The sequence below is a fragment of the Sorex araneus genome, chromosome 6, assembly GCF_027595985.1.
Source record: "Sorex araneus isolate mSorAra2 chromosome 6, mSorAra2.pri, whole genome shotgun sequence".
Classification (NCBI taxonomy): Eukaryota; Metazoa; Chordata; class Mammalia; order Eulipotyphla; family Soricidae; genus Sorex; species Sorex araneus.
Window position 1 is genome coordinate 99,844,422 of NC_073307.1, and position 21,580 is coordinate 99,866,001.

General features: G+C 50.6%; 1 protein-coding gene across 1 annotated transcript in view; it reads left to right on the forward strand.

The window, feature by feature from the left end:
- The first annotated feature begins 506 nt into the window (after window positions 1-506).
- The window catches only part of MOV10L1 (Mov10 like RISC complex RNA helicase 1), a 54,904-nt gene continuing 33,830 nt past the window's right edge, over window positions 507-21,580 (forward strand). The window contains exons 1-9 of the mRNA XM_055142793.1: window positions 507-629; window positions 1,786-1,970; window positions 7,453-7,615; window positions 13,129-13,241; window positions 13,927-14,114; window positions 16,028-16,171; window positions 16,971-17,212; window positions 17,711-17,849; window positions 18,924-19,118. Coding sequence (XP_054998768.1) covers window positions 533-629; window positions 1,786-1,970; window positions 7,453-7,615; window positions 13,129-13,241; window positions 13,927-14,114; window positions 16,028-16,171; window positions 16,971-17,212; window positions 17,711-17,849; window positions 18,924-19,118 — 1,466 coding nt within the window. The 5' untranslated portion in view covers window positions 507-532. The remainder of the gene's footprint in view (window positions 630-1,785; window positions 1,971-7,452; window positions 7,616-13,128; window positions 13,242-13,926; window positions 14,115-16,027; window positions 16,172-16,970; window positions 17,213-17,710; window positions 17,850-18,923; window positions 19,119-21,580) is intronic.

Sequence of the window (21,580 nt, forward strand, 5' to 3'; positions counted from 1 at the left end):
AGAATATTACAAAGCTTCAAGTTTGTAGAATTACAAATTCGTGCACGAGCACAACGCTCCAAAAAGCAGTGGCCCCAGCTGGCCCCAGCGGGCAGAGGACGGGGGGCAGCACCTGGACGGTCAGGCCGCACCCCCTCCTCGGCCAGGGACCGGAAATCCAGCTCGAAGCCCCGCCCACCAGCGGAGCCCCGCCCACCAGCGGAGCCCCGCCCACCCACGTGGAGCCACGTGTGCCCTGTGTGTGGTGCCCTGGCTATGCTGCGCAGGCAAGTCGCTAACAGCCAACTGCCTACAAGAACCGTTAACGGTCGAGGAACGCTTCGCTCTCTCATTGGTTGAGCGTCCCGGGGCGTAGGCGCAGGCGCGAGCCCTTGAACCCTATTGGTTGGGCGTCAGGACGCAGGCGCAGGCGCACTCGGGCGAGGGCGGGGTGGCGGCGGGAGCTGCGAGGCCTCGTGCTGGCGCCTCAGGCTGCGCGGGGCAGGCGGCGGCGGCGGCGGCGGCGGCAGCGGCGGCGGCGGCGGCGGCGGCCATGCTGCGGCTCGCGGCCAAGCTGGTGTCCTTCTTCTGGAGGAAGGCGGACGTCCGGGAGGACGAGGCCGGGCCTCCACTGTGCGAGCTCACCGAAGGTGCCTCGCGGGGCAGCTGCTCGTCCTCGCCCGCTTCCTGTCAGGGTGGGGGGCAGGGGCCGCCCGCAGCCGACCTCCCGGGCGTGGCGACCCCCCCCCCCGCGGCGCTGCCCACCCCTCAGGCCTGGGCCTGTGCCCGGCCACTCCCGCACGTGCCGGACCGCCCCGGGGGCCGCCCTGTGGGCTCGCGCTCCCTAAGGAGCGCTGGGGAGAGCCCCGAGGAGCGCCCTGAGGAGAGCCTTGAGGAGAGCCCTGAGGAGCGCCCTGGGGAGAGCCCTGGCGAGAAACCCGAGGAGCGCCCTGAGGAGAGCCTTGAGGAGAGCCCCGAGGAGCGCCCTGAGGAGAGCCTTGAGGAGAGCCCTGAGGAGCGCCCTGGGGAGAGCCCTGGGGAGAGCCCTGAGGAGAGCCCTGAGGAGAGCCTTGCCGAGGGCGCCGGCCCACAGAGCTCTGAGCGCGGTGTTGCCTTCTCCTGGGGATGGGCTGGGAGTACTGCTGGAGGAGTCCGGGACCACCCCAGTGTGGCCCGTGCACTCTTCTCCAGCCCCGTGTGGCATCCTTTGTTTTTGTTTACGTTTCTGTCACACCCGGCGATGCTGGGCGGGGTTGGGGGTGGGGGGGTCTTCCTGGCCCCACACTTCAGGACTCCCTCCTGGCCGTGCTGGGGAACCCTGTGGGATGCCCGGGCTCGAACCCGGGTCACCCGGCCATGTGCTGGCCAAACGCTCTCCCAGCTGTGGCAGGCTCTCTGGAGTCTGGTCAGTCAGGGCTCTCGCTGACCAGTTTCCCCGGGGAGGGCACACCTGGCCGTGCCCAGGGCTTATTCCTGGCCCAGCGCCCTACCCTGCCCGCTGTGCTGGGTGACAAATCGAGGCTCGTGCCTGGGTATCCTCTGCAGGGGCAGGAGAGAGCAGGCCCCGGGGGAGGGCCAGGGGCCAGGGCGCTCCCGCCTGGGCTGCCCCCAGCCCTGCTTCTCTCCTCGGCATCTGGTCAGCACCGGCTCTCGTGCCACTGGTGCTAGTGGCCACGGAGGCCTGCTCTGTCCCGGAACCTGCACACTGCCCTGCGAGGTCCATCCCGGGCCTGTGCCCTCCCCCCAGTGTTCCCCTTTCCTGGGTTTGCTCCTGCTCTCACACACGCCTTGCGTTGACCGTCTCAGGTGACACCAAGCTGAAGACCGTCCAGGGCGTGGTGACGAGGTACTGCAGCGACTATGGCATGATTGACGACTTGATCTACTTCTCCAACGAGGCTGTGACTGGCAAAGTGCTTCTCAATGTCGGGCAGGAAGTGATTGCAGTCGTGGAAGAAAATAAAGTGTCGAAGGGACTGAAAGCGATCCGGGTAAGGGTCCAGTTTTCAGATAGGTCCCGTCTTCACCGCGGGCTTCGGTCACGTTCTTTTACGCCTGGGACGGTCTGGCCGGTGGAGGGAGCCCGTAAGGGCACTGAATGGTTCCTTTCACTGGGGTCATAACTGCTGTTGAAAGTCAGTTGGAGGGGCTGGAGCCATAGCACAGCAGGGAGGGCGTTCGATTCCCAGAATCCCATGTGGTCCCCCAAGCACCGCCAGGAGTAACTCCTGTGCATCGCCGGGTGTGACCCAAAAAGAAACCGTTAAATAAAAATAAAAGACCCCAATATGCTGAGTGGATAGATTGAATCCTTGTTCTGAGCGCATGGAAACCGGTTCCAGTCCCCAGTACCACAAAAGAAAAGAGAAAAGGGCGCAGGCACCTTATTTTGCTTGATGATATCTTGTGTGTGTGTGTGTGTGTGTGTGAGTGTTGTTTTTTTTTCTTTTTGGGTCACACCCAGCGATGCACAGGGGTTACTCCTGGCTCTGCACTCAGGAATCACTCCTGGCAGTGCTCAGGGGACCGTATGGGAAGCTGGGAATTGAACCCGGGTCGGCCGCGTGCAAGGCAAACGCCCTCCCCGCTGTGCTGTTGCTCCAGCCCCAATAATTCCTTGCTTTTACCACCAACTTTTGCGAATACTCAAGGGAAAAGCTTCCTGAATAAGCTGACCACTCTTGTGAGCATGAGGGTCTATTTGTTGAGTTCTCTGTCCCGTTCCAATGACAGTGTCACTGTCATTCTGCGGTATGTTATCTGTAGTGTCATGATAAATTTGGAGGTCATGAGTTACACTCCTTGCAACCTTTGTTTTTCCTTTTTAGGATTTTTTTTTTAAATTACTATTTTTATTTGGGCCACACTAGTGATGCTTAGGTCTGGGCCCTGGGTTCTGCACTCAGGGGTCACTCCTGGCAGTACTCAGGAAACCATAGAGGGTGCTGGGATTCAGACCTGGGTCAGCTGTGTGCAAGGCAAGCTCCTTACTATTCTACCACTCCAGCCCCTAAGACTGACCTCTTTTTTGATGGTGGGGCACAGCTGGCATTACCCAGGGGTTACTCTTGGTTCTGTGCTCAGGAGTAACTTCTGTCAGTGCGTAGTGGACCATATGGATGCCAGAGATTGCTAGGTGCAAGCCCTTACTGCTGTATTCTCTCTCCAACCCCCTTAGGATGGTTTGGATGGTTTTAACGACTCGAGTTTCTTTGGAAATTCCACTGTATCACTGTCTCTGTCATCCCGTTGCTCATTGATTTGCTCGAGCGGGCACCAGTAATGCCTCCATTGTGAGACTTGTTGTTACTGTTTTTGGCATATTAAGTACGCCATGGGTAGCTTGCCAGGCTCTGCCATGAGGGTGAGATACTCTCGGTAGCTTGCCAGGCTCTCCGAGAGAGGCAGGAAATTAAAAAAAATTAAATTAATTGTTTTTGTTTTTTGGTTATACCCTGTGATGCCCAGGGCTTCTGGCTCTGTGCTCTGGATTCTGGGGGTCATTCCTGGTGGACTTGGGGAACCCTATGGAATGTTGGGGCTTGAACCTGGATTGGCTGTGTGCAAAGTAAGCTCCCTGTCCACTGTACTGTTTTTTTTTTCTTTTTGGGTCACACCTGGCGATTCACAGGGGTGACTCCTGGCTCTGCACTCAGGAATTACTCCTGGCCATGCTCAGGGGACCATACGGGATGCTGGGAATCAAACCTGGGTCGGCTGCATGCAAGGCAAACGCCCTACCCGCTGTGCTATTGCTCCAGCCATGGGCCCCTATTATATTTTTTGATAAATGAAATCATCATCTTAAGTTGTTTTTTTTAGACTGTTGTATAGAATTACGACAAAGATTGTATGTTATTTTAGATGTTTCAAATATGATAAATTGGTTTATTAGCTCTAACGGGCTTTTGGGGACATCTTTAGCATTTCTGCTTTTAAGATTATGTCATCTTCATTGATGGATTTACTTCTTTTTAAGTTTGAGTGCTCTTACATATTTTTCTTGATAATTGCTCTGCTTAGGACTTGAAATACCTTTTGAACAGATGTGGTGAATGCCAGAATCACTGCCTTATCCTAAGGGAAACGCTGTAATTTTATTGAGTACAATCTGACCTGAGCATTGTTCATTCTTCTAAGTAGGTTTCCATCTATGGTTGGATTATTGAGAATTTTTATCATGAATGAGTATTGTGGTATTGTGACTTAACAATTAGAAATCTCTGTATTGTTCACTTTGGCACAGATTTCTGAAACCCCTTAATTTTCTGAATGAAAGGAGTACCTGGAACATCTCTTTTGCTAAGGTTTGATGTTTGACTTAGGCACATGTTTTGGAAGTCCATGAGTTTCCTGGAAGATAGAAGCGTTTTTGTTTTAATCAACCAAAGCCCATGGTACTTCTGGAAGGGTCTGGTCGCCAGAAAGATCAGAGACTTGCAGCCTCACCCCTAGAGAAGAAGACAAGGAGTGAAGGATGTGTTAGGCCTATATGTGGAGACTGCTCTCAATGGCCTCCTCAGAAGTAAAGGGTTTAGAGACCCATGTACGCACTCAAGTTCAGGAGGTGTTGGTATAATAATCCTAAGTGTTTCATCAGTGAATTGCCCCTTTTCCTCCTCCCAGAGAAGCTTTTTTTTTTTAATTTTAAAAATTATTAGTGAATCACCGTGAGAGAAAGTTACAGACTTACAAGTTTTTATGCTTACATTTCAGTCATACAGTGATCGAGTGTCCATCCCTCCACCAGTGCCCATTTTCCACCACCAATGGTCCCAGCATCCCTCCCACCACCCCCACCCTGTCCCCTTCACCCCACCCTGCCTCTGTGGCAGGGCATTCCCATTTGCTAGATCTCTCTTTTTGGGTGTTGTGGTTTGCTACAGAGGTATTAAGTAGGCATCATGTTCGGTCTATAGTCTATTTTCAGCCCGTTATCTCCCATCCCTAGAGGGCTCACCCAGCACCCTTTGCTTGGTGATCCCTTCTCTATCAGAGCTGCTTCTTCACCTAGCATGTGAGGTCAGCTTCCAAGTTGTGGAGTATTCCTCCTGGTAAACTTATCTCTACTGTTCTTGGGTGTTAGTCTCCCATTCTGTTACTTTATATTCCACAAATGAGTGCAATCTTTCTATGTCTGTCCCTCTCTTTCTGACTCATTTCACTTAACGTGATACTTTCCATGTTGATCCACCCATATGCAAATTTCATGACTTCATCTTTTCTAACAGCTGCTTAGTAGTCCATTGTGTAGATGTACCAAAGTTTCTTTAACCAGTCATCTGTTCTCGGGCACTCGGGTTTTTTCCAGATTCTGGCTATTGTGAACAGTGCTGCAATGAACATACGGGTGCATATGTCCTCCCAGAGAAGCTTACAATGCTCTTGCAAGCACTGCAATCCTGAGTTTATCTTTACCTTTTCCTTTGTGTTTTACACCTCATTGTCACAGTTCTCCAAGTCAGTTTTGGTTACTGTTTTTTTTTTTCTTTTCGGGTCACGCCTGGCAATGCACAGGGGTTACTCCTGGCGGTGCTCAGGGGACCCTATGGGATGCTGGCAATAGAACCAGGGTCGGCTGCATGCAGGGCAAACGCCCTCCCCACCGTGCTATTGCTCCAGCTCTCAGTCTTGGTTACTTATAAACCAGAACTTATAAGCCAAACTTTCTGGTAATTCTGGATTTTGTATTTGTAGTGAATTACTTGATTTTCTGTTTCCCTTATAGCCATTTCATATTTTATTACAGAGCGATGTACTTTGCTGAAACACAGACCTTAATGCTGTGCTCCTAATATTTGGGAGTTGATTGACTCTGTAATATATCTGCTCCTGGGCATTGGTCACAACTGCTTGACTCATGCTTCAGTTGCTGTAGTTGGTAACACCCCAGAAGGGAGGTCCTGCTGTGGGACTGGGATGGACCCGGGGCAAGGGCAAAGCTACCCAGCATCAAAATGGGACAGTCTAGAAAGCATAAATGCATGGTCTTTTTTTTTTTTTGGGTCACACCCAGCGATGCTCAGGGGTTACTCCTGGCTTTGCACTCAGGAATTACTCCTGGCGGTGCTTGGGGGACCATATGGGATGCCGGGGATCGAACCCGGGTCGGCTGCGTGCAAGGCAAACGCCTTACCCGCTGTGCTATCGCTCCGGCCCCTAAATGCATGGTCTTGATGCAAGCTGTTATGGCTTAAGAGACAGGACCCCCAAGGGGAAGGACAAGCGAACTGGCCTGAGGTCTTAGTCTGGGATTTACGGTAAAAGCCTTGCTGGTTCTCAGAGCCCAGAGAACTAAGTTTTGGAATCTTTATCTCTTACTGTGTTTATTCAAATGACTGCAAGTATTGGTAAGAATTAGAATTAATTGTTTGACTAAGTGTTTGACTTATTTGATACATATATGACTAGAGGGAAAGAGAAAAGCAGTATAAATATTCCTTGGACACAGAACGTTTCCTTGAGTTTATCTCCCCCAGGTATCGGAAAGCAGTCCTATACCTCTGACCCCTTTGGATATGCTAGGTGCTCTGCATTAAATGGGCCATTTTCACCCTCAGTCTATGGTCCCCTGTGTCTCTGTCTCTCCGCTGGGGAGGATGGGAGGTGGCTCTCGACCACCGAACACACGTGTCACTGCACAGCACCCACACATTATTTTCTGAATTCACATGGAGGGAAATTCTCTATATGGACCTGTCCCACCTCCTCTGATATGTCTGATCTGTGTCCTTCACACCTCAGGAACTAGTAAACCAACATGTTTCTGTGAGTTCTGTGAGTTGTTTCAGCAAATGCATAGAATCTGAGGGGAAGCCCAATGTAGAGGTAAAGTCAAGCCAGAAATTTTTTTTTTTTTTAATATATCTGGTGATGCTCAGGGATTACTCCTGGTGGGCTTAGAGGACCATATGGTGACTGAAGCTAGGTTCATCATGTGCAAGGCAGGTGCCCTATCCACTGTACTATTGCTCTGGACCCTCAGGCCAGAAACTGGGCAGCCTGGAGACACTGACTTGCTTTGGTGTCTATTCCTTTCCCTCTAGGATCTGTGCTGTCTGCTAATAGATAACTGGGGTCAGAATGGAGTGAAATGGCCCCTCAGTGGGTGTTCTGGGGAACTGCTTGGTGTTGAACCCCATCCCTGTATTGTCTGAAATGGTACGGAGGAGTGTTGGGAGAAGCAGGAGCAGGACAGTGTGGCTCTAGTTAGGGTGTGAAATTGGTTGAGCGCTTCTGCACCAGCTGAGAACATGGTGTGTTTTCCCACCTACTCTTCCTTAATTGATTTGTTTTCATGTTAAATCTTTATTTTTTCAGATAAAACCTATTTGGTGATTAAGTCCTTTTACTATGCTGCTCTATTTGGTATTGTAGTATTTTGTTGAGCACTTTCACATGAAAGTTCATGAAAAACATTGGCTTTTGTAGTAGCCCTGTCATGGTTTCAGAAATGACTTGTTTCTCTTGTAGGTGGAAGCTGTCTCTGATAAATGGGAAGACGATAATAAAAACCATGGCAAGGGGCTGGCGGACTCCAGACCTCGAATGTTGATTGGCTGTGTGACATCATTGATGGAAGGTGCTGGCTACATCAGTCAGAGCACATACTTCTCTCTGGAGAATGTTTGTGAAGGTATGCCAGACAAATTTCTGCTGCACACTTAAAATTTTTTTGTTTCAGGATTTTTTAAAAACTTTTTTATTGAGGGGCCAGAGCGATAGCACAGCAGGTAGGGCGTTTGTCTTGCATGCGGCTGACCCGGGTTCGATCCCCGGATCCCATATGGTCCCCCAAGCACCGCCAGGAGTAATTCCTGAGTGCAAAGCCAGGAGTAACCCCTGAGCATCGCTGGGTGTGACCCAAAAAGCAAAAAAAAAAAAACAAAACCTTTTTTATTGAGGGGCTGGAGCGATAGCACAGCCCGTAGGGCGTTTGCCTTGCACGTGGCCTACCCGGGTTCGATTCCCAGCATCCCATATGGTCCCCTGAGCACTGCCAGGGGTAATTCCTGAGTGAAGAGCCAGGAGTAACCCCTGTGCATCGCTGGGTGTGACCCAAAAAACAAACAAACAAACAAACAAAAAACAAAAAAAGAATATCCCTTTACCTACTTTTAATGCTCAGTTCTTGTCCACCGTGATCCTTCCCAGCTATTACTGTCATACGGGTCTGTCTCTCTCTTATCTGCCCTCAGCCCCACACACACTTGTGGTTAGATCCAACCATTGACCAGTCCTCCTAACCCCTGTTTTCCCAACCATGGATATTAATCTTCTACTATATATATTTATATGTTTATATACCACAAATGAATGCAGTCATTCTGTCTCTGTCCCTCTCCTCCTGACTCACTCAGTGTGACACTCTCCATGTCCACCCATTTACAGGCAAATTTTATGACTTCACACTGTCACTGTCATCCCATTGCTCATCGATTTGCTCGAGCAGGCACCAGTAACATCTCCATTGTGAGACTTGTTGTTACTGTTTTTGGCATATCGAATATGCCACGGGTAGCTTGCCAGGCTCTGCTCTGCGGGCGAGATTCTTGTTAGTTTGCTGGGCTCTCCGAGAGGGGCAGAGGAGTCGAACCTGGGTCGGCCGCGTGCAAGGCAAATTCATGACTTCATTTTTCCTAAGAGCTGCATAGTATCCCGTTGTGTAAATATGCCAGTTTCTTTATCCAGTTGTCTGTTCTTGGGCACTCAAGTTGTTTCCAGATTCTGGCTATGGTGAACAGTTTTGCAGTGAACATAGGAGTGCAGATTGTGTTTCTTCTGTGTGCTTTTGAGCCCCCAGCGTATATTCCCAGAAGTGGTACTGTGGGTCAAATGGGAGCTCAGTTTCTAGTTTTGTTTTTTTTTTTTTTTTGGGTCACACCCGCAATGCACAGGGGTTACTCCTGGCTCTGCACTCAGGAGTTACTCCTGGCGGTGCTCAGGGGACCATATGGGATGCTGGGAATCGAACCTGGGTTGGCCACGTGCAAGGCAAACACCCTACCCGCTGTGCTATCACAATTTCTAGTTTTTTGAGAAACATCCGTATTGTTTTCTGAAAAGGCTGGACCACTTTGCATTCCCACCAACAATGAAGGAGAGTTCCCCCCCATATTTTTTAATAAGGATTAGATTTGACATGGCTATATGCAACACTGAAAGGATTAGATTTATGCATGCTTTGTCTTCTGTGAGAGTTTTAGGGAGCAGAATGGTTCTTCCAGCGTAAGTAGAAGCTCTGCAGTGTTGGGTAGATGAGATGCAGGGAAGAGTTTGGGGATTACATGGCCTTTTTGAGAGCATATATACTTTCCACCCTTGGCTTTAGGGTCACATCCTCAATGTTCAGAGGTTACTCCTGGCTCTGCACTCAAGAATCACTCTTGTGGTACTTGGGGTCCATATGGGATGCTGGGGTTGCAGCTGGGTCAGCTGCGTGCAAGGCAGATCCCCTACCCTCTGTACTAGCTCTTGGGCACCACGTATGTACATTTTTTAATAGGGATCTCCCCAGCTGTGTCAAGAGCCCGGCGGCCACTCCCAGTGATGCTCTGCCTGACATTGCAGGCCTGACAGTTCTGTGCTTAGGCCCAGAGGTACCAGGATCACTTCAGCAGTGCTGGGTGGCATGCAGGATCAAGAGATCAAAGCTTGAGCCTTAACACACAAGGTCGGCTCCCACTTGAATGGTCTCCCCTGCTCATAGTTGAATTTATTTAACTGATAGAAGATTTTGTTTCTTGCCTAAAGAACTTGACATTTTTTGGTTTAAATTCAATAGCTACTCACTGTGTCTGCAGGGTGAAAGGTGGGGAGTGAGGCAAGAGAGACAAGGTAACAGTTCGTTCTCCCATGAGGAGATAGGTCTATGCACACTGTAATCAGCACAAATCGAGAAGCTGCTTGGGGAGTGATTTCCACACTCCTCACCTCTATGCTGGCAAATGAGTAGGGACTGGAAGCCTTTTCTCCTAGGCAGCTGGAGACTCTAGGGGGGGTGGGCAAGCCAGTTCAGTGGGCAGCTTGCTGTTTGTTTCCTTGGATGGAAAATCCAGGACTTTGGCCTTGCTTGTTAACCTTGGATTTCCCCAAACAAAGCTGACGTGTGACTATCTGGTGTGGCAAGCACTGTCTTGCCAGAAGCTTGCCATGGTGAAGGAAGGGATCCTGAGGTCGCTCAACTCTGTAGCCTGCTGTCCCATGGACACAGGAAATGGGCCCACTCTGTGGGTATGACTGCAGGTTGAGGAAAAGAAAGTTCTGAGGACTTTATCTGAAGACAAAAGGTGGGACTTGTAGAAGCCAGAGCCTGTCAGCTGCTTGGAGACTTCCAAAAAGCTGCTCCAAATGTTATCACGAACGTGATGACTTGTAGCCAAAAAAGCTAGGGAAGAGAATGAGAAAAAAAAAAATGAAGGATCAATTTCTCTGAGTAGATCCAGTAGCAGTGGGCTTCATTGGACATTTTCAGTGTGGTTTAGCAACTGCTTCTGTGTGCTCTGTTCCACGGTAATGGGTGAGGCTGGGGAGATAAAATGAGAAAGACCCACACTGTATACAGCTTCCTGGCCTCTGCATGGAGGCTTGGAGGCTGTGGCTGTGACCCCCTCAGGACTGGCTTGTAAACACTGCAATCCCCCTCTCAAGGGTCAGAATAAACTGAAGTTTCTGTTTACTTATGGGCCAGTCAGAATATACTGTTTCCCCGAGACATTGACTCTGTAGGTGCTGGGGTGCCTTGCTCCGGGTACTCTTCTTTATTCAGCCATATAGACCTGACTCGTGGAGGAAGTATGTTTGTTCCTGGGGACTATAGGTGCTGCAGTGGAGTGGGGAGAGGGTGATATGGTACAGAGATACAAGTCCCAGGACAGGGAGAGGAGGTGTGCAGTGGGGTCTTAGGAGTGGCAGATGAGGGGCAGGACTGATTCTGGGAAATACGTGTGCACATTCTTACCATCAGGAGTGGGGCGCAGGCTGTTGTGTAACAAGTGTCCGGGGAATCCCCAACTGTCTTGACCAAGGCGGCTGGAGTGAAATTGGGCCGTTGTGAGTTCACAAAGAAAATCTCGAAGGCTGCTGCTGCGATGCGATGTGTGTGTGTGTTTGTAGGCCCAGAGCTGCCTCCCTGCCTCCCCGCCTCCCCACCTCCCCACCTCCCCAACACAGGGACAGAGAGACAGACGGGGAGATGGGGAACCACAGCCTGAGGGTGAAAATGGCCCGTATAATGCAGAATTGCTAGCATCCTTCTAGAACGTCTGAGGGGGCTTGAGGTAAGGACATAGGTGTGATTGGTTATTTACATAGACATTTGGCAGAGGGATTTCTCTTGGGGAGATCAACTCATGAAGACACTGTCTCCCAGGGACATCTACATTGCTTTTATCTTTCCCTCTAGTTGTATAAGTTATCAATCCTTGCAGTCATTTGGATAAACACAGTAAGGGGCAAAGATCCCAACACTTAGTTCTCTGGACTGAGAGCAAGCAAGGCTTTTAATAGCAAGGCTTTTACCGTAAACCCCAGACTTAAGTCCTCAGGTCAGTTCAGTTTGTCCTTCTCCATGGGGGTCCTGTCTCTTAAATTGTGACAGCTTGCATCGAGACCATGCATTTATGCTTTCTGGAATGTCCAGGTAGCTTTGCCTCTAGCCCTGGGTCCATCCCATTCCCGTGGCAGGATCTCCCTTTTGGGCTATTAGGAACTACAGCAACTGAAGGCTGAGTCAAGTAATTATGACCAAGTAATTATGCCCAGGAGTAGATCTATTTCAGAGTCAGTCAACTCCCAAATATAGGAGCATAGCATTAATGGTCTTTTTTTTTTTTGCTTTTTTGGGTCACACCTGGCGGTGCACAGGGGTTACTCCTGGATCTGCACTCAGGAATCACTCCCTGGCGGTGCTCAGGGGACCATATGGGATGCTGGGAATCGAACCCGGGTTGGCCGCGTGCAAGGCAAATGCCCTACCCGCTGTGCTATCGCTCCAGCCCCTAATGGTCTTTCTGTGTTCAACCAAAGAACATTTGGTTAAAAGCTCTGAAGTAAAATATAAAAAGGCTGTAGGGGAAATAGAAAGGCAGGTACAAATATGCCCAGCACTTCGAATACAAAGCGGTACAAATACAAAGTTCAGAATTACCAGAAAGTTTTGGCTCATAAGTAATCAAGACTGACTTGGGGAACTGTGACAATGAGAGATAAAATACAAGGGAAAGGTTAAACTAAGTTAGGGGTGCTAGCAAGGGCATGGTAAGCTTCTCGGGGAGGAAGAAAGGGGGCAATTCACTGATGAAGCCTAAAGCATTTCGGGTTAATATCCAACACATAGAAAAGGTTGAAGATAGACTAACCAAATTAGGGATGTTATGAAGGGCATGGTAAGCTTCTCTGGGAGGAGGAAAGGGGCAATTCACGGGTGAAGCCTAAAACACTGAGGGTTGATATCCAACAGGCTATAATGCAGAATTCCTTGTACTGAGGACTCTAATGTTAAGAGTTGAACATTGTGCTTTGGGGCTTCCTGGTGGGTCGAGTGTTCATTGCAACCCTGGCCTCAGTTCGCTGGATGCCAGTAACCAGCAACCCCCACATTGTGCTGCTAATATAGAATTTTCACATACTGTGTGTGTGTCCCTGAGGGTAGGAACCACTGGAGAGGGGTGGGTCCTGAAGTCTTTTCCAGGGTCAGCCCTGCACAGCCCTAGAACAGCTGCCTTTCTCTTACAGTCTGTGTAGCCTGGGCCACAGCCTGGAGAATTGTCGTTTAGACGCCGGTTTAGACACTCTCTTGTAAGGGTGACAGTGTCTCATGGGCTCCACCCTGTTCCAGGTTTCTTTAGTGGTCAGGACTCAGATGAGGAGCCCTTTAGGTCTTCAGACGGTCACCTAAAATCCTGGGTATTTTTTCCCAGGTCGCCTTAAGGGCCCAATACTCTTCCTCCCTTGACCAGTGGTTGTGTGCTTTGGGACTGACCAGAGGAGTCCCCACCTAAGGACTGTCTTGGACTGCCTGGCTTCTCCCCCAACTCTGGCTGAGATTAGACTGCAGGGATCTGAGTGCCGGGCAGTGTGTCAGAGGGAATTGTCCACTGTTCTCAGGCACATCACCAAGTAACTGGAGGCTCCTTCCTTATCTTGGAGGTTTCAAGCCCTGCAAAGGAGACTGGGTGGAGGCTGAGTATTGGATCCGACCAGGGACCTGGAACAGCGAAGCTGTGTCTGTGAAGCCACTGAGGTACAAGCGTGTCGACAGGGTAGGTGCTACCTCACTCACGCCTCACTCAACCCTGTCCACCCTGGCCTCGTTGTTTACTGTCCCAGCTCTCCTGGTATGGACAAGTCTGGATAAATCTATTCTTGGTTAAGGAAGATTCTTTTTTGGGCCAGATCATAGTATAGTGGACCTGGGTTCAACTCCTGGCATCCATGGGGTCCCCTGAACGCCACCAGGAGTAATTCCTGAGTAAACCCAGGAGTTACCCCTGAGCATCACCAGGTGTGGCCCCAAAAGAAACAAACCCAAAAGGAAAAAAAAATAAAAAGAAAGCTTGTGCTGTGAGGGAGAAAGCTTTGTTTCCTGAAGCAGCTCAGCCCCAGCTCGGCATGCTGGGTGGCTGATGGGGTGTGATCTGTTTTGCTTGCTGGGAAGGAGTGGAGTCCAGGGAGGGTTTGTGGTCCTGGAACACCTGTGAAAGCTGCCAGAGTGGGGCAGGGTGGGAGGGAGTCAAGTCAGCACAGGTGAAGATGGAGGGTGCGTTTGGCTGAGAGGCCCCTGGGATGTGGCCCGCTGGCTTGTTTCTGCCATGTGTCAGAGCAGCCGTCCCCTCTGCCTCGGTTCCCTGGTCTGTGGGGAGTTCTCCCGGGGCCCTACTGCAGGTGGGCTGATGCAGGTGCACATCTCTCCTCCATGCTTCTCCATGCTGTCATCACTGTTGGTAGGTCTCCATTTCTAGCCTCTGCGGCAGAAATGGGGTGCTGGATGACAGCATCTTCTTCACCTTGGACTCCCTGAAGCTTCCTGAAGGCTACGTGCCACGGCGAGCCGATGTGGTGAGTGCCGTGGTGGTGGAGAGCAGCCAGTCCTGCTACGTGTGGAGGGCACTGTGCATGACCCCGCTGGAGAGGCGGTAAGGACGTGCTTCTGGGAGGGGACGGCCCCCAATCTTCATTTAAGAGTCACTCCAAGGACCCCAAATAAGGGACTGTGAGCTGAGCTGGGTGGCAGAAAAGTAGGAGAGTGAGTTGGAGGTCTCTGCTGTCTTCATGGTTGACTGAAGCTTTCGAGGTTCCTTCCGCTTACTGATACTTTCCTTTGTTGCTGTTATTGAAATGACTGGGCATCACACTCATTGTTGTGCTTGTGCATTTAGCTACAGTGCTCACCATGGGTCCTGCTCCTTTGTGGTGCTCAGTGCATAATCCCTGGGGCTTGCACACCTGCTCTAGTGCTCGCAGGAGTGAAACCCAGGGCTGCTTCTACACAAGGCAAGTTCTTTATTGCTGAGCCTTAGCCCGGCCCCTTGTGTATCTCTTAGTTTCTGTGCTCAGCAGGGTCGGCACTAGAGTTGTTGCTCTGTAGACTGCCCATCCTGATGTAGCTCGGCACATGGGTGCAATGGGATCCTGCTCCCAGCACTGCCTTTTGCCAGCAGGCCATTCTTGGGACCTGTTTGGTGATTTTTGGCTTACTCTTTCAGTTTTGACGCTGTGTGTGTGGGGGTACCCACAATTCTGGCTTTTTTTCCCCAGAAATCATTGAGTGCAACCTTAAAATTATAGAAACATTGCTACCCCCGTGTTCTTTCAGTGCTGTGATGACTTGCCCCAGAGAGACCTCCTCAGGCTTGACCTGTTGCTGCTAAAAGTGTTTGGATACTGTAGAAGGCTAGAGGGTGCATTGGGGGTGGTGTATGGGTGGCGTTTGGGAGAGTCGTGGGAGAGGCACTGTGGTGAGCTTTGGCATACACTAGCGTTGTGCTGGTGGCCAGGTGGGCTTCATCCTGTCCCGAAGATACTGTCACCCTTGGGCCACTTGGGTGTGTACATGGGCTCGTTTGTGCATGTTGAAGGGAGGAGTCGCCAGGCCTCTGTCCTGTTTCCTCTCGAGTGAACCCAGCAGGCATATGGGAGTGCTGGTTTCTCGGGAGCAGAGGGAGCGGTATAGGTCAGGAGGCCAGTGGGGACACATTGCTGTACACTGCACTGGTTGACTTGGTTCTTGGTTTCCTGCCAGTTCTGAGACCTGGTCGATAGTCTCTGCCCAAATGCTCTAGGTCCTGCACATTCTGTTTGGCCTGGGAAGGCAGGACCTTTGTCCTCTAGGCCCTGGAGTCAGGACCCCTGCAGAGCAGCACCATGTTAGTAAAAGGCATGTTTCCCCTGGGGGCTGACCATGAAGGATGGGGGGTGGGGGTTGGAAACTTGAGGAAGCTCATTTCCACGTCTGTGAGAGGGGGGAGGGAGCAGAGAGACCAGCGTGGCCCTTGGCGTTTTAGAAGGAGGACAGTGGGTGAAGGGGTAAGTGAACGTGTCTGTTGGGTGGGGGGGGATAGAAGCTTAATTTCTAGATTTTCTTGTTTTCTGATTAAAACATCTCATATATTTGCTTTCAAGTACTTTGAAGCTACAGGTCTCCTTTTCCAAAGATTGCTGCCTTGGGTCTTGAGTAAGCCAAGAGCTGGCCTGCAGTCTGGAGGTGCCCGGAGAAGAGCACTGGACTCCCAGGAGATACAAGGACTCTGTTCTCAGGGTGCTCTGCAGGGCGTGCAGGCTTGGGGACAAGGGGGTACTCTCCTCTTGGAATGCCGGCTTTCACTTTTTTTTGGGGGGAGAGGCATACCAGTGGTGCTCAGGGCTTACTTCTGGCTCTGCATTTTGGGACTACCGCTGGCAGGCCCAGGAGACCATATGTGGTACCAGGGACTGAAGCTGTGTCAGTTGGTGGAAGGCAAGTGCCCTGCCTGCTGTGCTGTCACTCTGGCCTCTGGCTTTCAGTCTTGTGGAAGCATCCTGTGATGCTGAACTTGTGTGCTTTCTTCAGAGAATCCTCTTCTGTGAGCAAGGCTGCTGAAGAGATCTGTGGAGCTCTTTTATTGAAAAACAAAGGTGACATTGAAGTCACAAGGACAACAAATTTTGGAACACTTAACGAAGGTGGCAGTAAGAATATGGTGATCTGGATAGAGTAAGTTTCACTGAGATAAACCTACATGGGTTTACACTGAAGAATTCCTGTAGAATCAACTTTAAAAATATGTCTTTACTTTTTTTTTTAATGCTTTTTGGGTCACACCCAGCGATGCTTAGGGGTTCCTCCTGGCTCTGCACTCATTAACTACCCCTGGCGGTGCTCAGGGAACCATATGGGATGCTGGGAATCGAACCTCGGTTGGCCGCGTGCAAGGCAAATGCCCTCTTCTTATGCTATTGCTCCTGCCCTAAAAATATGTCTTAACTTTCATCTGCCTTCCTTTCCTTCATTAATGTGATGTCCAGGGCTTTCATCGGTCAAAACCTGGTTCCAAGCCTGGGGGCTGCACTCCAGGCTGTGCTTCTCAGGGGAGTCTGCCTGACTTTACTGTGCTCCCCAGTGTCTCGGCTTTCCCCCTGGGAAAAATCTTTTTTTTTCCTTTTTTTTTTTTTTGCTTTTATTATGGGGCCATACCCAGCAGTGCTCAGAAGTTGCTCCTGGCTCTGAGCTTGGGTCACTCCTGGTGGGCTTGGGTGCCATATGAGGTGCTGGGGATCAAACCCAAATCGTCTGTATGCTAGGCAGTCTTCCCCTGTAGGATCTCTCTGGATCCTCCATAGGAAAATCTTGAAATGTTTTGCCTCAATATCCTTCCTACTATTCATGGTTATAAAGGGGGTTGCAATCCCCACTCAGCAGTTAGATTAAAATCTCCATGTATGGTGACTGAACTCTTAATGTTTTATGGTTTTGATTTGGGAGATTTTGTTCATAGCTAATTTTCTTTCTCCAGAAATAAAGGAGCAGTTCCTCAGAACTTGGTCAGCTGCAAACTGGCTGGCTGGGATAAAGCTAAACAGTTCAGGTTCCAGATGCTGGATGAAGAGCAGGTCTCTGCGATGGTTTCTCTCGCCTCTGCCCCTGAGAAGATGCCTTTTCCACATGGAACTGTTACTTCACTACCTCGGGATCAAAAAAGCCAAACCTACCGATTATTAGAGAACGGCTCAGTGAGCACCAGAGAGGCCTCTCCGGGTACGCAGGTGGCATGTAGACTGGTTGTGGGGTCTTGCACATGACCAGTTGCACAGGCTGACCTGAAGCTGCTGCTCGAGGGGTTCTGGGCTGGGTGGTGGGGGTCAGAACACTCCAGTTGCTGCAGCACTGGGAGCTCTCTGGTCTAGACCCTTCTCTGAGATTTTGGGGTGGTAGGAATGACCAAACTAGTCTGGCACGTGACCAGAGGTGCTTTCAAGGTGGCCGTGTCCTGCAAAAACTTCTAAGTCTGCCTGGATTTCCCAGGTGTGGTTGTGTACTTTGATCTTCTTCCTTCCCTGTTTCTGATGTTTCTGATGGCCTCTTTCGTTTGTCAGCACACAGGCAGTTTTCAAAGATCCTGTTGATGTGTGTGTGTGTGTGTGTGTGTGTGTGTGTGTAAGAGAGAAAGGGAGGGAAGAGAGGAGAGAGGAGAAGAGAAAGAACTGACGAGAGCACATTACATGTGGACTTACTGTGGACTTGAATTTACACCAGATGACTGTCCGTGTCAAGGAGAGAGTGGAAGAGAAGGAGGGGAGAGCACGGCAGAGCAACAGCAGGTGGCAGAGACGGAGCCTGTGGGTCTCATCCCTCCAGGTGGAAAAACCTTGGTTGTGATTCTATGTGAAGCAAAGTACGTGGCTGGAAGGTTTGGAGTGAGTTTACTTTCAGGCCATTTCTATACTTTTCAGTTCTTTGTGTGTGGCACTTGTGGGTTGAATGTTATAGGAAAGACTGGTAATAATTTTATTTACTTGTTTTTTAATAATGTAGGAGTTTTGCTATTTATTCAACCATTGCTTAAGCTGATTGAATTGGGCATGAACTCCACATTACTTTTTCTTATTTTATTCAGAATGTTAATTTTATTTTATTATTATTTCCCCCTGCCCCTTTTTTTGATTCACCGTGAGAAACAGTTACACAACTTTCATGTTTCAGTTGTGGTCATACAATCATCAAACACACATCCCTTCAGCAGTGCACCTTTTCTACCTCCCAAATCCTCAGTATGCCCCCTCCCCCATCCCATTCCAACCCTTCTACCTATGTGGCAGACAGTTTCCCCCATACTCTCTCTCTACTTTGGTTGCATTCAATATTTTGACACCAAGACTGGTGATTATTTTAAAGGGACAGAAGTTTAAGGCAGTGCATGTGATAGATTGACTTGAGGGAACCGACCTCTAGAGGCACCTTCCCTTCACCTGATTTCTTGACTTGGAGCATCTGTGGGCAAAGGTTCCTCTAGGTCTCATGGGGAGGTGGTGGCCTCTCTCATACCTACTCTCCTTCCCTCTCTCCCATGGGCCTGCTCGTGGCCCGCCTAGCAGTGCAGGGACCCCTGACCGCTTCCCTCTCTGCAGTCCCCTGGCTGTCTGAGTCTGTGTCTTGGTATGTCGTGGTAACGGTGGCTGACCATAGAGCAGACAAAGCCCTTTAGCTGGAGTTGGGGGGGCAGAGAAGTCCTTAAAATACAGAAATCAGGCAGAGGTAAGTGAGGAGGTGGTGAGCACACTTGTATTTGTCTTGGGAAGTGGTTACTCTGCTTATTTTAGAAAGCCTGGACCCTTTTCCTGCCTGGAGAAGCACTGCGAGGTGTGGATGGCGGTGGTTCTCCTTGACTTCCCTTGCATGTTCAGAGGGAAATTGGGTTGCACTGGCAGTAGGACTGGTACCTGAAACCAGGCTGTGTTGCTTTTTCAAGGAATTCCGGCCGCTGCAAGGAGCTGCTCCTGCTTTGCTTCTCCAATTTCATCATCGGGCGCTTCCTTGAAGTGAATGTTGTCAGCAGGGAGGAGGCACTGATTGCTGTCCGAGAACCATTTTCCTGGAAGAAGTCCAAAACTCCCCAGACAGTCCCATCCACAAAAACCACAGTCGTGGTGACCACACAGAAAAGGTACCACAGGTGGGAGGGAGCCTCTCTGTGTCCCTGGAGCTGAGGAAAAAGTCTGTGGGCAGAGACCCAGGGCCTGTGGCCTTTGGGAACCAGACTCTTGTTGGAATCCCAGCACGGCCACCAAGAGCTGTATAAAGCGTGTGGTTTCTGGCACAGACAGCAGTGGCTCATGCAGTGTTAAGATCAGGTTGTCAGGTGAAGGGACGTGCTCTTTGCTGGACTCTGGACTACGGAACAAGAAGGGAGCAGGATTCTGGAGGAGTGGCTGCTTTCCCGGGGCTTTCCGGAACTCCTGGTTCTTGTTAGGATTCGCGGCGTGTACTCTTTGTCTTTCCTAGAGGAGCAGTCTTGACAGACAAGCAGCCACAGTTAAAGTTGGTGGGCCCCTACGGGTGGCTTATGTGAGACAGGGAGAGAGATGGTGACTCTCTCCTGGCTCACCTCTGCCACCCCAGGAGTGACTGGGAAGATTAGGACTAATAAAGTCTACAGCAAGGACCCTGCGTGGCGCAAGCCAGAGTCCCTACCAGCCCCACCAGGTGGCCTTCAAGCCCCACCTGGTGTCCCTTGGTCTTCTAGCTATAGGAGTTGATCCCCACCACCGGTTTCTCATGAGCATTTGGTCTTTGCAAGAAAGAAAAGTCAGACCTAGCTTTACCCAGGGTTTCGGGATTCTTGTCTCACCTCACAGGAAAGAATTTCAGGAGTAGAAGAGCAGTGAAGTAAAAACAGATTTTATTTAAGAGGCTTTTAGGAAGGGGAAGGAGGGGGACAAAGTGAGAGTAACGAGCTCAAGAGAGAATAGACAACACGAGCTTCTCCAAAGGCAGAGCCTCTACACACATCCCAGCTTCAGCTATGAAAACATGAAAGTGCGCCTCTTACGAGGGGAGGTGCGAGCGGCTCATGGGCTTGGGCAGCATACGCATGCCTTCTTTTGTTCAAGGTGACTTTGATAGTGTTTTTCCAATCTGCCCAGCGTGGGACTTATACCTAAGTAAAAATGTGCTGCTAGGGCGGTTGCCAAGGGGGTTGAGTTGGTGTGGTCTTTGAAATTCCTTGAAATTTCTTTCCTGGCCTTTGTTCTTGCTAGAGCTTCCTTTGGAAGGGGATCCAGACTTCTCTGGGTTCGTTGTTGGTGCCAGAGGGTCTTACAATCAGGCCTTCGTTTCTATGTGTGCAGCCTTGGCCCTATTTGTTTTATTACTACGTAGGATTTCATTGCCCCAGGAGCCCTTCCCTGTCTAACTGCCTATGTCACGGTCACCAGTTACTTCCCTTTAAAGAACACATCCTTGGGGCCGGAGCGATAGCACAGCGGGTAGGGCGTTTGCCTTGCACTCGGCCGACCCGGGTTCGATCCTCGTATCCCATATGGTCCCCCAAGCACCGCCAGGAGTAATTCCTGAGTGCAAAGCCAGGAGTAACCCCTGAGCATCGCTGGGTGTGACCCAAAAAGCAAAAAAAAAACACATCCTTGCCATCTAGGAGTGGTTTTAGAACGAGCCTTGCTCCTTTCCTGTTGGTCAGGTTAATTCCTGTTGGTCAGGTTAATGATCCCCAAAGAGCCCCTTGGGTTTGGCTTGTTCACCAGAGGCCCTACCTGCACCACTGGACACAGTGCAGCTAGGCATCCGCCCTCTGTCCGGGGCAAGAGCCTGTGTGTGCGTGCTCTTACCAGGGTCTCTGCGGGAGTGGGGGGACTTTTCATGTCATCTTGTTTGGGGAACACATCATTTGGCACTCCTTTTTTTGGGGGGAGGTCACACCCAGCGATGCTCAGGTGTTCCTCCTGACTTTGCATTCAGGAATTACACCTGGAAGTGCTTGGGGGACAGATGGGATACCGGGGACGAGCCCGGGTTGGCCGTGTGCAAGGCAAACACCCTACCCGCTATACTATCACTCTGGCCCCTCGTTTGGCACTCCTGGGCTAAGTGCTTAGGGCTTGCTACCAGGGGTGCTTGGGGGACCATGTGGTACTTGGGATCAGACCCTGTCTCCCACTAGAAAAGCAAGTGCCCAGCCCTTTGAGCCATGGCCCCAGCCGTGGTCGGGGGACTGTAAAAGCTGTTTACCTGAAGGTATGTGCTGTGGGGATGTGTCCACTCTGTTAGATGATCACCAGCGCTGTCCACACCCTCTCCTCTTTGTGCTCTGATAACACCCCTGCACAGGAGACAGTGCTCCTAGAGTGGGGGAAGCTGATGTCCTGGTGCTACCCAAGGCAGCGCTGGGACTGCCAGAGTAGGTGTGTGTGTGTGTGTGGCGGAGCTGCTGTCCCCTCCCCCTACCCGGTCAGAGGCCAGCCTGCATGTTGAAGATGGGGGTCCCCACACTGGGACCCCCAGTCAGGTGCTTTTTTCAGCCAGCATCCGCTCCTCTACTCATTGCCATTGCCTTTCTCTTTCTTGTTTTTTTGCTTTTTGGGTCATACCCGGTGATGCACAGGGGTCACTCCT